The following is a 17274-nucleotide window of genomic DNA, read 5'->3' on the forward strand; positions in this document are numbered from 1 at the left end:
TATAATAATGTAAGTTTTTTATTCTTTTATTTGGACCATTTGTTAATTTATCTTGTATGTTTTGTCTAATCTTTTACTAAGCTAACCATTTAAAAAAAGCAACTTAATGTAGATACACAAGCCTTTGTCTCATTGCGTATCATAGTCTGAACATTCAGTCAGACAATCAGTATATTGTACATCTACAGCTGCAAGAGAGAGAGAGTGAGAGGATTAGCTCTAGGTTATCAGGAGATCTTCTCTGTTCGAGGAAGAGCATCCTGGCTACACGACCTGTATGTGTGTGAACGTTAGCTATAGCTCTCTGCTATTCGAGCTGTGAGACAGAGCCCCAGACTGCTGATGGTAGATTAGAGGTGAGACGTCTAATCTCAGTGTAATCAGCTGCTGCATCTGATCCTCCGCTCCACACCATCTCTCTCAACAGGTCCAAACAGAAACTCATCTCACGGCAACGCAGCCTCGCTGAGGTAGGAGGAGGTGACGGCGTGTATCTGGTGTCCGGCATCAAAGTAAGAAAAGAAAAAAGACTAAAAAAAAAATTTAAGCCCTTGATCTTTAGCTGTCACCCGTCGCAGGCAGTTTTAGGAGTTAAATCAACTGCTACTAAAAGTCAATATAACAGAGCATATGTAAAACTGTCAGGGAAATGTACAGGAAAACCACAGCTGACTTCTTGCTGAGAATTATAGCCTTGTGGTTAAAGAAAGTGCTGGCAAGGGGCCGCCCCTTAGGGGGAATGAAGAGAAGCCGGGGAGAGAGAAGAGAGGGTGCTGCCTCACACAGTAAATCTACTTAAGTCCTTATAACGGCCAGAATGGGGAGAGGACATCACAGTCATTGGCACAATGATATAAGTATCTGTTTTCATCTACAATGCTTCACCTTCTGATGGCTCCATGATTAGTCCAGTGGGGTGGGTAGAATAAGGAAGGAGAGTAAAAGAGAAAAGAGAGGAGAGGAGAGGAGAGGAGAGGAGAGGAGAGGAGAGGAGAGGAGAGGAGAGGAGAGGAGAGGAGAGGAGTCTGCCAGTGAACAGCTGCCCCTGTAATTTATATTGATGAGGGGACTGGCATGGCAGGGAGCTTCCAGCAGTTTGATCACTCAGGCAGAGTGGGGAGTTAGTCAGAGACACGGCCCATCCCTGTGGTCTGGGTTGGACTAGGAAGACCTCCTAAAACACACACACACACACACACATGCACGCACGCACGCACGCATACAAGCAAGACTGCCAAGCTCACATTACGAGTGGCAGTGCGGACTGGCGTACTGGGGAAGCCAATGTTTTCACTCTGAGAGCAGAAATAGATCTACAGCCTGACTATAACCATGTAGGGCAGAGCGATCTCCCTCATTATTACTCCACCAGCCATATAATCACCAGGCTTCTCTGAGAAAGACCTTCCCTCCATATTCTCAATGACCATTAACTGGCCCTTGAACGCCTTCTTGTGCACACAGCTTTGACGAGGCTCTACAGCCGCTTCCTGTCTGCGAGGCACAGCAATCAACTACTTGTTAAGGGGCTTTACTTTGATTTCCTCACATGGACAAGATTTGAATATTTCTCACTGATATGAGACAGCATAGTCCAGTCTCTGCCCAGGGCTTTGAACCCAAGACTCCTAAATCATGCTCTTTGATTTGAGCCCCCTTCCGGTGTAGAGGTGCTTAGCGCCGCACTAATTAAGATAGTGGGGCGGTGGATGGTGGGTCAAAGCGTTTCTGTTCTACCTTGAAGATATCCTGACACAAACATGAACACGCACACATACACATCAAAAAAGGAATACCGTAGCCCCTCCAGACAAGCAAATAGCTTAACACACAATCATGCTGCTGTTTTGACGGGGCTGTTTGAGCAAGGTAGAGCTGTCTAGCGTGGAAGATCATATCCTTTGCCCTGCTGTCTGATGTAAGAAAGAGCCAGGGTGTTTTACAGGGCGAGATGCAGCCTCTCACAATCTGAAACACTCCGACCGATCTTACAGAAAAGCCCTCTGGCCTTCCCTCTCCACAAGTTTCATCAGAGTGATCAGAGGGAAAGGATAGCCTTCAGGGCTAGTTTTCTTTCGTTCACACAGTGGGGTATGAACACACACGCATAGATGTACACACATGCTCATACACACTGCAGTACACTACACAAAAGCGTTTTTACATGCCTTTTCGATTGCACTTCACACGTGTCAAAATACACTACAAATCTCTTGGAAATCATTGATTTCTACAGGTTTGACTGTTCATCAATTCTTCATGAGCAGACTGAAATTGAAAAGGCAGTGGTGGTTAGACAAGGAGAAGCCTGTGTATTATTGTTGTAGTGAACAAAGAAATCTTGCATCTCACATGTGAGACGTGTCACATACTGTGTCTGTATCTTTCAATTGCAGTGATATGATCTGTACTTGAAGAATACAAACTCTTGGTAGTTAATGCAGCCTCAGAGGTTACAAACCACCACATAACACCACATCCGTGTTGCGCAGCTGCAAGGCCTTGCAGAAAACAAAGAAGTACTTCAGCACACTGTCTGCTTCAACTGTGCATGATTATCAAACAGTCATAAGACTGCATAACATTTTAATTTCCTCTCTGGGGTTATCATCGTATTCTCTCTGGGATGGAGAAATACAAAAAAAGTGAAAGTGGATGGTGTGGATCTAATTGAAGGTATTGATTTCTTACAATACACATCAGGCGACAAAATACATAAAGGCACTGATTAAATAAGAGTCAACAGAGATAGAAACAACATGATGTTATCATCTCTTCTACATATGAGGCACGGATAATGTGTCTGTGTAAAATTTGTCTGAAAATTAAATTACATTTTCACAGCCTTAAAATTGAAGTGCAACAGAAAGAAAAAGAAAAAAATATTTGTACTCACAAGTGTGTGTCTTCTTTGTTACTGAGATACCTGCAAAGAGAAAACAAACACACCATGAAAAAACATATAGGAAACAACTATCAAACATTTTACATGGAGCTCTGTTTATAGTGGTGCTGATGGTGATGAAGAGGTAGACCCTGTGGTCCAACAGACTGTCACTGTCCAAGGTCACTAAGGTGGCAGGCCCCGAGCAATTATGTGAGTAGGCTGGTGTCTGACCTACGGCAATGCTACATCCGAATGCACAACGCGGCAAGGTGGTTGAATCTCTATCCTCTGCGGGCAATGACTGCAAAATTATACTAAAACAAACAACATTTGGAATGCTAATGTGTTGAGCAGCCACACTGATTGGGCCTGAGCACATGACTAAGCCTGTGGCCCACAGCGGGATGGAGGCACTTTGACCTCCATGTTAGTTAGTTAATCCTTTATTTAAACAGGTAATCTCACTGAGATGAGGACCTGTTTTTCAGAGACACTGTGTACAAAAAATATATGAAAGCATGAGACAAAAGTATACATTTTAGCAGAAATATATTGTACAAAAAAAAAAACCTTACATATCAATTCTAAAAGATACATTAAAAAGAGTGTTGGATACCAATAGTGGGTACAATGCCATTGTCATTTTAACATAGCCTTGTAACTACAAGCTTGTGTTTTATTTGCTCTGGCAGATACGCCTGGTCCCCCTATTAAGATAACATGTTCAACCGTCCAGTCCCTGGTCAGGCCAGTCACAAGTGATTGTGTCATATTGGGCGGGTTTCAAATGATGACTGACAACTTGCTGAGCCTTATTACTCATACATATACTCATAAAACTTTTTTTTTTTTAAAGAGGAGCATCGTTGAGCGTCAAAATAACCAAGATGGCTGCAGCTGATATTGAAAATTCTGTTGAATCACTATTTTCAAATTCGGATGGAAAAACAGCATCACAGCTTATCTCTGCATGCTGTAGTCTATTTACATTTGTCTGTTGCTCAGCGATCGCTACGTTACATGCTTTGTTAATCTGATTTTCAGAATTTTCCAGAGAAATTTTGGTTTATGGCTGTTGATTACGCCCCCTGGAAATGACAGAGAGGTTAATTCCCATGTGCAATTTGGTCTGGGGATGTAGGCCTTCTTTTTTTTTTTTTAAACAAGCTGGTGACTGATTAGTAGGGTTGCAAAATTCCCGGAATTTTCAAAGACGGAAACTTTCCATGGGAATTTAAGGGAATTAACGGGAATTAATGGGAATTAACGGCAATTAACGGGAATTTATGGGAATAAACTGGGAATTTTCAAAATTGAAGGTTGGCTCTTCTTAGGGAACTTAAATATAGTTGAGGAAAGTATATTTTAGCATAATCTTGACTAAAACAAACAGATGCCATTCAAATACACTTGAATATCCATGCCATTCCTCAATCACATGCACAGAGCACACTGCTTACTGCATGGCTATTGAGACCACACCCCCTACTGGCACTGTGCATGCCTCCATCACATGTACAGAAGATTTCTAGAAGACTGGACCACACTTTTGAGCCTGAAGCTCAAAAGTGTGCTCAAAAATGTTTTTCATTTAACATTTTGAATGGGACTTGAGTGGGGTTAGGGGATGGGTGATATTGAACCCAACACTCCTGTTTTTGTTCATCCATGAAACAAGTAATTAGAACGTGTTCTACTCTACTTACAAATAAATCTGTTGAAATATCTGTTGAAAACATTTTGTATGGATGTTTTCTTATGACTTCTGCTTATATTTATTACGGAAATTTTCCGGAAATTTACCGGAAATTTTCCGCCCCTTTGCAACCCTGCTGATTAGAGAATCAAAAGCATTAAAGTATCAAACGTGTATGTAGCTGGTGCCTTATAAGAGCATCTACATACATGTGGCACAGATGATACATCTATGAGTTTATTGTAAAAATGAAAGAGGACCCAAAAGAGATCCTTGTGGGACGCCTTCACTAACTGTAAAAGCATTTATTTTGTACAATTATAAGTAACAGCTTATTTTTTTCAAAATATCATTCCCTTTATAAAAAAGCTTTGATAAGTGAATAAAACGCTGTTACAGCGCTATGACATGGCCAAAATGCAGCCTACTGTCGCTATTATATTACTCGTCTCCAGAAAGGCCTGTGCTCCAGTCCTCTCAGGAGTCTAATATTTTAGCTGAGCAGGTGCTTTTAAATTTGGACAGTAATTAGTCTAATCAGCGAGACAACCTTCCATAAATGTGGATACTGGATATAAAAGTAAGGTCAAACATATGAGCCAGCAGTGCTGCAATTAAATGAGTACTGAGGCATAGAAGATGAAGGATGTAAAGGATCCCCACAATTTATAGACTTCCTATAATTTACAGACCAGTTGTTTTTTTTGTAAACCCCAGGCTGAGAGGGAAGTCTGAGAGAAAATGTATAGTGGTAAAGAAAAAGATTTGATAAAGCATAAATGAGATACAGGCAGTGAAGTGTGTGGTTGCAAACTGCTTATCCAACAAGTGGCCAGTCTGACCAGTGTGAGTCAGACCTGGCTGAGGCTGAGGTGGAGCTAGACTGCCTCTGCTCATGCTGCCCTTCCTCACCCCTTTGGGTGTCAACTCATCGAGTGAGCCACTTCAGTTCTTGCTGCGGCTGTGGCTGTTTCTCCTGTCTGCAACATTGGACTAATGCCCCAGGAGCCTGACGCGGACGAGCGCACAGCTAGCCATGGTCCCCAGCGGCCCGCTGGATGCTCATGCTTTGTGGGGCGATAGCACACTAATAGATCCCACTTGTCATGCGGAAGCAATGGCTAATTTTTCTACAGCTTGCATTTGAAACTCAGGGGACGGCGAGTTGACATGATTCAATAACTCTCTGTGAAAAAGGCGTCTGGCCGGAGATAACAATGTTTCAGACACGTTTGAGGGGAAACGAGTCAAAGAGCAACGAGGGGGAAAACAAATAAGCCCTTCAGCCTCCTATAGACATACACACAGAAACACATAAGTAATATCAACTCCACTGAGCAGAAAGAGGGAAAACAGTCACCTAGGGGCCAGCAGTCTGTGATGGAGCTCTAGCATTGTTCCAGTGCTCCAGGCCAAAAGCTTCTGTTCTGTCCAACTGTGACATTACGCAAGTAGAAAATAAACGGTAATCCAGTCTTAATTCTACACTTCAATCAAATGACATGGAAGCCAGCAAGAGCTGATGGTCCATTAAAGAGCAGCAGTCTCAAGGTGCTGCGACACAAGGCAGCTGTAAAAGCCTATATTAAGCAGTTAACTGGATCTTTGTTTTGATGGGTAAGACAACCTCTTAGACCATGTAAGGAACATAGCTGGTGTGCTTAGTGGAAACTGTATTAGAAGGAAATAGCAAATAAGCAGCTTTTTCCTGGCCTCTTGTCAAACATTACAATTGCAGGCACGAAGCAGACATTCTCAGACTATTTAACAGGAGTCTGGTAACAACTAGAAAGGGCATATTATTTAATCTAAAGGCACTTTATTATATATAGAAGGTGCATGACATACAGAAGGTGCAAAAAGTGAGTTCAAATAGCAGCCTGCTACCGGTGTTTTTCTTTGGATTGACCACAGATCTTTAAAGTACAAACAACCATTCGCTTTGCAAAATGTTTATGACAAAGGAAGTGAAGAAAACATGCATCTGTGTGAGAGCGTGAGTAGAGTTTATGTGTGTGCTTTTGCCCAAGGTTAGCCACAGAGACCACACTGATAATGCTCAGGAGCTGTTATGCTGTCACTGGCTCTTTCACTGACAGAGCCAAGAATTAACAATTGACTTGCCAGTGAAGGCAAAGATGGAGTTATGAATTATCATTATTCTATACCATATGTTTGACTTGATGAATATTTTTTTCTATTGCCACACTGTAGTTAACATGCTTAAACTGAATGCTCCATGAGGTCACATCTATTTAAGGAGGGAATTTACTGTAAAGATACCCTGGGGAATTTTCTGTTTAAACAGTTTTGTTTACTGAACTTTGGACTGTTCTCACTACAAAGTATTGTGCGTCTTTAGGGCTTAAAACATTAACTGCTGCATGAAAATTACCATTTTTTATTAAAACTTGCATTGTTCAAATACGGCAGTAGCCTTCGTCTTCTGTTTTTTGTCCCCATTGTGACCTGAGGTGTGTTAGTGATACCAGCTGTCAACATGCAGTCGGCAGAGATGTATAACTAATAACCACAATGCTTGCTGCGTGCAAGTGTGTCTTCATGTGCGTGCTACAGGGAACAGATTAATTTTCCACACTGCCCCTAGTGGTCAAAAACTCCACAACGTCACAAGCAGATTTGTTATTAAGTCAATAAAACCAGATGCACAAAAATAGATGAGATATACCACATATGCAAATCTCAAACCACAGATCAGCCAATGTTTGCATCTGTGAGTGTATAACAACAGGCCCCATCTAATGCTATCCACCACAACTCAAACAGCTAATAATATGAAAACTATCCTCTTAACTAAGATGTTCCGAGGTGCAGAGAGAAAACCAATTTTATATTTTTAAAGCAAAGACTTAGATGGCCTGTTGCTATGCAGGTTAGAGGAAACAGGAGGGGCGGTTAGTGGGCCCACTTCCTCCTCTATGTGTCATTCAGATCCCTGTGATTGGAGGTGGCAAGGAGAAGGGGCCACAAAGCCAATGAATGAGTCAGGCGGTGAGAAAGAAGGAGTTAGCTCTGGGCACTGACATTGGCAATGCCTGCCAGCTCATGTCTTCTCCACTGGATGGCAGGTTCAGAGGTCAGTGTGGAGGTGAAGCTCTCCTTGGCTGACAAACAGGCTGCTATAAACATGCTTACAACTCAAGGATCGCCTTTTGTAAACACCTATGTGCTTTGTGGGGATTATTGATATAAAAAATTAAAGTAAAAGGCGAATCTGTTGTCTGTAGGAGCAGCTGAATACTAATTTCAACATTACCATTTGTCACAACGGAAGGAGGGACAGTTGTCGCTGCGTGGCCTTTGATCAGACATATTTTCCCTTGCATTGGTAAACAATTCAGCACATGTTCTCATGAGACTTAGCCTTTGCTATAGAGGAAGAGAGGCACTATGCAGGCGACTGGAGGTTAACCTCCACCACATCTATCTGCAGGGGGGCACACATCCTGTAAACATGCCACTTAGACAGGAGGAGAGTGAGTCCGGGTTTTGGCAGCCACAGTGCTGCAGCCGGCTGTGGAGCACCGTGCCATCGCAGGCGACTCAAAGTGACAGCGCTGTAATGAAGTCTGAGGCGCATGGCAGGCTGTACGTCATAATTTCAGGTTCCTTAAAGCCTGACAGGGAATGATTATCATGGATGGTTATTGTCACCCTGCCTCCCTGGGAGACGAGGCGTGCTCTGGGGTTGTTGCACCGTGACATTCAAAGTTACAGTCTCCTTCATATAATGGAGCTGTCCTCTCAGCGCGCTAATGGGAGCGATCCATTTAACCTGTGCCAGAAACACACAGACGAGGAAGTTCCTAATGCGAGGCCTCTCCCGTGGGGACGTCACACTCCCCCCCTGGCTGCTCCCTTCCTGCTGCTTGATTCATTGACTGGCGCTCCTCACTTATCCTCATTCACTGTTCAGTCTGGGGAGACAGGGAGGCTCGCTTCCTGCCGCCTGCTCCACATGCCACTGCTGCACGCCCGCCGCACACAAGGACACAGCCAGCGCAACAGACCCAGCTGCAGGAAGAGCCAGTGAGGGCCCAGTGAGGGACACGCTAGACACCTACTGGAATTGCAGGTCAATAACATAGGCCTTGGGAATGCTGGCAGTACACACTCTGTACAGCTAATAAGGCCTCTTGGATAGAAAAAACATCAGACAATAATGAGAAGGTTTGGTTATTGTCCTGTCTTAATGATGGCAGTTGTATGGAACTGTTAATTTTAGGCTACTCCTGAGGTTGCTGGTTAATGATGGTGCCTAAGCCATGGTCATCTTAAGAATGATCGATGTAGCCATATTCAGCAGTCCATCTTTTGAGTACTGCCGCCTGCCCGACTGACAAATTGCTGCTACATTCCTGAGAGAAAATAATTAGAAACAATTAATGTGTTTCTCTTCTTAGCCATCACAAAGCTCCAAAAACATGTTTTGCTGTGATTTATGGTGCTGTAAATTTAAGAAATTTAACATAGTACAATTGAGGCTTGAAGGAAACCGGACATGTTAAGATAGTCTGCTACTGCAATTTATATTATTCATTCAAAAATAATAAAAAAAAATCTTATTAGAGAGTATGAAGCAAGTGCAAAGATATGATGCAAGGTTATTCTTGCATTGATGCTCATCTCATCAAAAGTCATAAAATAAGATGGATGAGCTGATTCAAGGACCCCTGTGCTGTTCTAACTTTGGCAGTCTTTGTGAAGGCCAAGTTTCATACACAAAGTCATTTAAACAATCCTCCCTTTTGCAGTGACACACTTAGCCTTATTAGCTATTATACTGCTATAAACTATACATGCAAAAATGTAATGATTAAAAAAGCACAATGATTCTAATCAGCTGCCCCCTAATATACTAAAACACTTAATCCATGGAGAGGCCAACTCTCTGGGGAGGCTCAAGAGAAAAATGACTTCTCTGTCTCCAGGCGCTGTTATTTCTGGTCATTTCTAATTGGTTTTAACTAAAAGCAACCACTCCGAGACTCCACAGGTTACTCCAATGCATCGCTATGGAATTGTCTGCAAATAGAAGATATACATCCAAATTAGTTTTAGAGGACACCACAATTGTCTTTCAGAAGACGAAAGGAGAAAGGGCAGGAAAAAATAAAAGCATACATGCCTTACAGAGAGAGGCAAGAAGTAGAAATATCCCAGCGGAGGAGCCATGTTATCAGGGTGACCCTGAGATCATAGAAGCCCTGGCTGACTTGAGGTACCATGTCACACGCACCTCGCCCCCTACAAATGTCTCCCAGGCTGCATGTACAACGTCTCCTCCCTTGCAGTTCTGCATTGCTGGGCCTGTGAGTCTCCAGGTGAGTCCTCAGTGCTGTTTGGTGGCTCGTGAATTATACATTGCAGCAGAGGAATTGACGTGGCCCAGGAGGGCCGAGAAACAGCAGGCATGGCTGGGAGGCAGATTGAAGACTCTGACTGAATTTTAATTGTACCGCAGGGAACGCTGCGATAAGTGCTATTGTTATTGGTAAGACATTGCTGCACAGGTTCACTTATCTGAAAACTTAAAAAAAATGACAAGATCCAAAAACGACTCTGTTGTATAACGTCCAAGGCTAGAACATGGCGTCAACAGCCCTGTTGTAATGACTATTCTAAGGAGTGTGGCTCATATCATTGTCATACCATTATTTATCACAGTCTGTGCTCAGTTTTTATCTGCAACTTGCTCAAAGGGCCAGTGAAGGGCAGCTATGGTGCAGGAAGAAAAAGTCAGAAAACATCTACAAACTAAAAAAAGAGCCACTCAATTTGAAAGCATGGAGGCATTCCATTCCAGTTGTTTTGTTGTGTGATTCAGTACAGTACTGCAGGTGAAAAGCCAAAATGTTAGGGCATCTGCTGCTCTGATGTTGTTCACTCTGATCCTGGCTCTAGCTGTACTATACAGTAATTCTCCTCTGAGTGCGAGCTGGTCCCAGGGGGCCTGACGGATGCAGGAAGGCCCAGGGCACTGGTCAAAGTGAGGCCAGGGGCACAGGCAGGCCTCTGTGTACTCTCTGCGCTGGCGGTTCCCAGCCCAGCGGTAATCTCCCAGTGATCCAGCCTCAACCACACATGAAACCCAATAGCCTTTCAGCCCGCACCATAAATAAAGACAAACCACATTCAGCAGACCACCCTGGCTTACTCTGCCCTTATTGAGCTACACTGAACAGCAGTCTGAATAGGCCACCACGGGGTGTGTTTACACACACATATATATAAAGGCTTTAACCATAGAATATAAGCGCAGTCAGAGGACCGTTTATTTCAAGTGGTGTAATTACATAGAGCCATCATAAAGGCCTTTCTATGTTTTCTTATTTACAGAATGTATACAGAAAAATACATCACAATTCCCATTATTATAATAACGAGGTTAGAGGTTGCTGTGCCTCTCTTGTAGTCAACAGTAACGTTCCCCAGAGACAACACTCGTGAATTTCTACTCACATTACAATATATTACCTTAGCCCTACACAAGTTGAAATCTAAAGAGGGAATACAATTACCTACAGCTCCTGAGGCACACACTCCAGTTATGCACAATAATAGGTTGTAAGAGTATTACAATCAGCCAATAGGGATGTGCCCCTTTGGGCCAACCCATTCAGAATAGCTAAAATATTCACAATACAATGCGCACTGCAGTTAAATAAAGATAATCTCAAAATGTTTGTTTTCACTTTTTGTTTTTGTCTGTCTCTATGCATGGCTGCAAAGGATGATTCATATGTCATCTACTTCAGGAAACCACGGCAGTAGGCATCTTTTGCCAAAAGGTATGTGTCATTTTAACAGATGAAGTGTTGCTGAGTTTTGTTTATTCAATCCCCTGTCCGAGCTCTGTATGCATTTCATAGCATCTCAAGAATAGTGGTTATAAAAGATGGGATTAGAACAGGTGAGTTGATATGTGCTGTGACAGTTAGTGACAATCTGTTACCAGAGCTGTCCAGGTCTGTCAATAGACTGTATACACAAGCCTGCTGCTTGTATAATCACCTGGGGGGGGGGGGAAGAAGACGAGAGCTTTGATGACAAACTAATGTCAGTTAATATCAGCTCTATAAAGGCTGACTCAGAAATATATTGGAACCCTTTCATTACCATCACTCATTCAGTCTCAATTCTCATCCAGTAAAGTACAGTACAGCAGGCACTTGTCTAATGAACAAGGGTCTATGGGGAAGGATCACTCTGTGCGAGTGTGTTGGAAGTCGAGGTCCCACAACAGTGGACTCGTGGCTCTGCTGATAAGGACTTGGCTGTAATTGCTCAAAAGGGAGGGAACTGCAGCCCCATTAGGTCTGGTCTTAGCACTTGCCAATAAGCCAAACTGCCCCTCTGAAGCCTCCCATGTAATGAAAACTTCCTCTGAGATGAATTACATGTCTGTCAATCCACTAATTAATATCATGGACTTGTCTTTTTGGCTTCTCCACAGTAACGAACCGAGTCTGAGAGACGGGGATTGAGGTATTTCTGAGCACTGGAAGACATAAAGGAAGGAAAAGCAGAGGCAAACTAGCATGCGCGCTGCTACTGTGATTCACTGCAGTCATGGTCGGCACTTAGTGCAGCATCTATTTTTCATGTATTTCATAATTAAAACCTGCGAGTTCTGTAAGCCCTCCATGCTCCATGCAGATCAAAGGTAGTCCTATTAGCAGGGAGTTCATCAGTGGAGCCACTCTTCCATTTCCAGGCAACAGAGCCATGCTTAAAGCACAAATACCCTATAATTACACACATGTGTGATAACGGGACAGCCACGGAGCTGGACTATGATTAATAGAACACAGATCACAGTTTCCTCCTCTTTTTTCAAAGCTAACACAACAGAGGACTTTACACGCGAGGATAACCCATGCGCAGCAGATAAAGAGGTTGATGAAAGACTGAATACATATTTCACACATCGCCTCTTGTGGTGCAGGTGGAGTGTGATTCAGTTTGTTGCCTTCTCCCTCCCCGCTGCATTCTCTATGTAAATGTAATCGGAGGATAACGCAGGATAAAGCTCTGCATAGTGAAGACATGATGCCTCATTGCTGCGTGGATAAAAGAGTACAATCCTACCTCACATGGTGAAATCAACAGAGTGAGCAGTGTTACGTTATTTATTTGTCCCACTGACTCCTGGGTAACCTGACGCCACAAGGCACCCTGTCTGGATGCTCAGTCTGTGAGAGATTCTTTCCACCAATACTGTGACTAAATTGCCAATTAACACTGTTTTGTAATAATAATAATATACTATTTATTAACTTTATATGTGTTACCCCTTAAAACAAGGCAATGTCCACTTGCAAGTTTTATTAGATTTTTTTTTTTAGGTTAAATCATCTACTAATTCCACAAGTGATAGCGAAGATAGAGAGAGGAGTGTGAAAAAATTAAAACATAATTTGGTGAAGCAAAAACATGTTTTTCTCCTTTCCTGTCCATCTTCGCCACCCATCAGATTTGTCTTGCAACCCCTCATGCATCTTGACCCACAAGTTAAGAACCATTAACATATAAATTAATAGTACATCAAGCAAGGGTTATACCATATAGAGTATTAGCAGGATTATCTTAATTATTTATTATGTCTCGTATATGCTTAAAAGGGAAAGTGGAAGCATTCAGATCTCTTACTTAAGTAAAAGTAGCAATACCACGGTGTGAAAATACTTCACAACATTGAAATTGTACTAAAGTAACAATATTTTTTACATAATAATGCAGCTAAAATAAACTAGATTGAATACCATTAGGTGGTGTAGTTTTACTGTTAGATTTCCCTCTGAGCTGAAAGAGTAAATATTCTTAGTTACTTATTTGATCAAGATTTTTAGGATTAAGAACATTTAAGCTCATACAGTGATTTTGGTGGCACATGGTGGAGAAAAGTGGTTACATTTCCTCTATTTTTCTGTTGCAGGGTCTGATAGTCTGACCCATTCACTCCTGGTTCTGGGTTTCCCATGCCTTCCTTCCCTCCAGCAGGACTAGAAATACAACCTGGACCTCCAGCATCTTGGCGTCAATGTTAGCTCCAAAGAAGCAGGTGGTGAGCTCCTGGTCTGCAGCCACAAATGGACCTTTTTGACCGACTGCAGCCCCCCTCTCTGCACACATGTTGAATTTCCCGCCAAAGTCAATGCACAGGTTATCCTGGACCATGTGAGGATATCCCAGACCATCAACTTGTCTTTCTCTGGTCCCATCTGGTTCAGCTGGGACCAATGAAGCAGTGAGGCGAAACTGTGCTGCTGGCTGGAGGAGGAGCCTCTGCTGCCAGGTGCAGAGCTCACTGCCTCCCACTGGATCTCGAAGTTGGATCTGGGTGTGTCCACTATGCTTTGGTCATTGCTGAAGGCCCCACTGGAGTCTGAGCTGAATGAGTTTCTGCTCAAGCTGTATGCCGTAAAGCGTTTCTAAACGTTTATTATCGTTGATGATTACGTTTGCTTATGTAGATCATCATACATTGTGTTTCATAACTGGTAAAAATGTCCTTGTAGTTACTTTAAAATGTATCAATTTCTATCCATAAACTTGGCCGACTGTATCTTGCTGCTGCAAAGCTTCCTGCTGTCGATGGGGTTATTCTTATGCCATTGCATAACAATGTCAGAGGAAGAACTTGGGGTGAAGTCATATGAAAGAGGAACTATAATTAGCCATACTAGCATTTGCACACTCATAGGCATTGCAGTCGAGTTGTTTATGCTTCTTTACAGAAAGCATAACAGTTCTCCACTCCAGAGCCAAGTTAACAGTAGGGAGCAAACCACTCAACTTCCTCCAGGCTCATGAGGTCAGTTACAGTTCACAGTCAACTGCCCCACACTTACAACTGGACAAGGTAACAGAAAGGGCTGGTAGTTTATCAAATAGGAAGATGACAATCCCAATATACAGCACTAATGTTACACAATAAAAACAGGGCATTTGTCCAGGAGGCACAGCGAGATAACACACCCTACAGCCAAGCCAGGTTAGAGAGAGGATGGACAGAGGGCAGAATTTTACACGAGGGAAACATCCAATCAGCATCAGCGATCACAATGTTGGCCTACTACAAAGGCAGTTCTAACCTTCCCTTTGGTGTTCAGGAAGGATTTGTGGCATACTGCCCATTCTAATAAATGTGTTTGTATCTCCATGACATTATCTTTTACTCAACTATCAGCATGTGATGTAGGCGGCCAGACACAGAAGAGCATACAGAATACACCAATGGCCCAATACACATTACAGACATCCACAACATATGCACAGACAGCCCACTGATACTCAAAGCAATCAGTCGAGAGAGGTCTGAGGTTGAGAGTGCATCTATACTGCAGCCACAGCCATACATTCTCAGCAATATGAAAGCTTGCAGCCGTGGCCAGCAGTAATAATTAATAGCATAGTCTATAAGCATTCCATTAGGTGCAAGCAGCTGTCATAAACATCTTAATTAATTTACAAAGCAAGCAACTGGGGAATTATGGCGACGTAAAAATCTGCTTCCCTCTGCCGCTCCATAGCACTGGAACAGATCGGGCTTTTAAATTTTTAAACATGCCTTTCATGTTCTCTAGAGCACTAAAAAGCCTTTGAACAGTCAGCTTGTTAGGAGATGCACCTAGCAGCCCAATACCTACGGGTCGTCTTGCTATTCTTTTCATACAGTGACAAGAGGTTTCAGGCTTCTCTTTGCTGCTCTTTGCAGCCTGACTCAAGGAATCTCTCTCTTCCTGTATGGCATCTGCCCTCCCTCATATTTTCTTTGTCACAGTGACATAACGGCACTGTGTTTTTCTGTCAAACACTCCAATTGAGCTCTCTCCATCCAGCTTTCTTAGTTTGCCAATGTTTCTAAGATTTAAAAAAAAAAAGAAAAGATTCAAAGTAACTCTACTCGAGATGAACAGCTATGTTTAACCATTTTCCCTTGAACACACAATATATAATTTTCTGCAGCTGCAAGTCTCTCAGTCAAAACAATGACAAAAGACAGAGTTTGGTGATGTTGTGAAGTAGCATAGGATCATGGGAGATGTTGTCTTCTCTTGCAGTCAGCATCCCCAGTTAGGATTCCTTCTGTGTTCAAGTTTTTACCAGGAGCCGAATTATCCACAGAGGTCTTCTCATCTCCATCAAGGTGATTAAAGCACTGAATAAAGCAGTTTCATGTTAAAAACCTGTGTTTCTCTGACGCTGTATATCCCATAGGGGCTGTGAGCTCGGCTGCTAACGTTTGCTCAGCTATTTTCTCTGATAACTTAAGAAATCTAGACGTTCAGGAGTTTTTTACTGGGAGCCGAATTATCCGCAGATGTCTTCTGATCTCCAAAAACAAATGGACCCGGTGATTAAAATGAGTAAAAACATTGAATGAAGCTGTTTCACCTTAAAAGGCATTGTTTCTCTGGCGCTGCCGCTAAAGGTTGGTCAGCTTGTTTCTCTGATTACCTGAGATTCAAATATCTGATAAAATCATTCATCCGATTAAAATATAAAGTTGAAATTGATCAAGATCTAAAATGTGGCTTAAACTGGATTATCTCCCGGATATTTGGAATAGTGTAAATACACAAATTTGTATCACAGGTCGAGTCATTTTTATGTAGAAAATATATTATATTTACCTTTGCCAGTTACATCATTTAATCTGAAACATAACAGCAAAAGCACGAACAAGGCTTGCAGATCCAAAAACCTCCCACTGTGTGCCTTATGTAAGAGGGACACCCTCCTGAGGATACTGGATGGTGCAGCTGACAGTGGCAAAAGAACAAGGATGGCACTCTTGCACTGCTCTGTAATCTGGACAGTATAGTGCCACAGCAAGGGTCAGAGTGTTGTGGTAAAAACTCTCTTCCTTACCTGCTCTCACTCAGAGAGGCCAAGATTAGACTGGCCACTCCATTATAGGAGAAAGGCTTAAGAGCATTTCCACTTTCAGAGCTAGGATATCAGCAGCTTCTGACACTAAGCAGGGCTGACCCATCATTTTGGAGGGACTTGAGTCGAGGGTATCGGCTGTATGCCCAGCAGACTCTGGGCTAAAAAAAATAGTTTTTCCAACCACTACAGTTAAAAAGAACACACTTGGAGACAACAGTCCATGTGTAATTATTCTATTAAGAAACTCCTCCTCATGTCATTAATATATATATTCCCCATCTGCAATTATGAATCAATTTAACTATGCATAACATCTACAGTATGCCATTTACCAAGCGGACATTGAATTTTAATGTGCCCATTACTCTCTGGTGATAGCCAGGCATCACATATCCCTTTTTTCTCACTCCCATTCTAACCTGTCTCTTCCTCCCAATCTCTCTCCATTTCAGCCCATGCCATATTTGCTTAACCCAGCCAGTGTGACAGCACTCAATGCTAAAGCACTCCCAAGGCAGATGATCAAAGTCAGCAGTCAATTCACATTACAATGCATTGATTTGATGTTTCCTAACCTCCCAGGCCTTTCTCTAATGCTGCCAAGGACCTTCAGGATATTTCACAGTGTACCTCCTTTTCCCAGCTTTTCTCTGTCTCCCTCTCTCTCTTTTTCTCTCTCTGTGTGTGTTACTGAAAATATGGTTGACAGAGATGTTTCTCTGGTCATGTTTGCATATGATTTGATATTCTGTCTAGTTCAAAAACAGACGAT

General features: G+C 42.6%; 1 protein-coding gene across 1 annotated transcript in view; it reads right to left on the reverse strand.

The window, feature by feature from the left end:
* Window positions 1-17274, reverse strand: part of roraa (RAR-related orphan receptor A, paralog a) — a 191432-nt gene that overhangs the window by 60513 nt on the left and 113645 nt on the right. The window contains exon 2 of the mRNA XM_059334304.1: window positions 2897-2926. Coding sequence (XP_059190287.1) covers window positions 2897-2926 — 30 coding nt within the window. The remainder of the gene's footprint in view (window positions 1-2896; window positions 2927-17274) is intronic.

Source organism: Centropristis striata, chromosome 6, assembly GCF_030273125.1.
Source record: "Centropristis striata isolate RG_2023a ecotype Rhode Island chromosome 6, C.striata_1.0, whole genome shotgun sequence".
In the NCBI taxonomy this organism is placed as follows: domain Eukaryota; kingdom Metazoa; phylum Chordata; class Actinopteri; order Perciformes; family Serranidae; genus Centropristis; species Centropristis striata.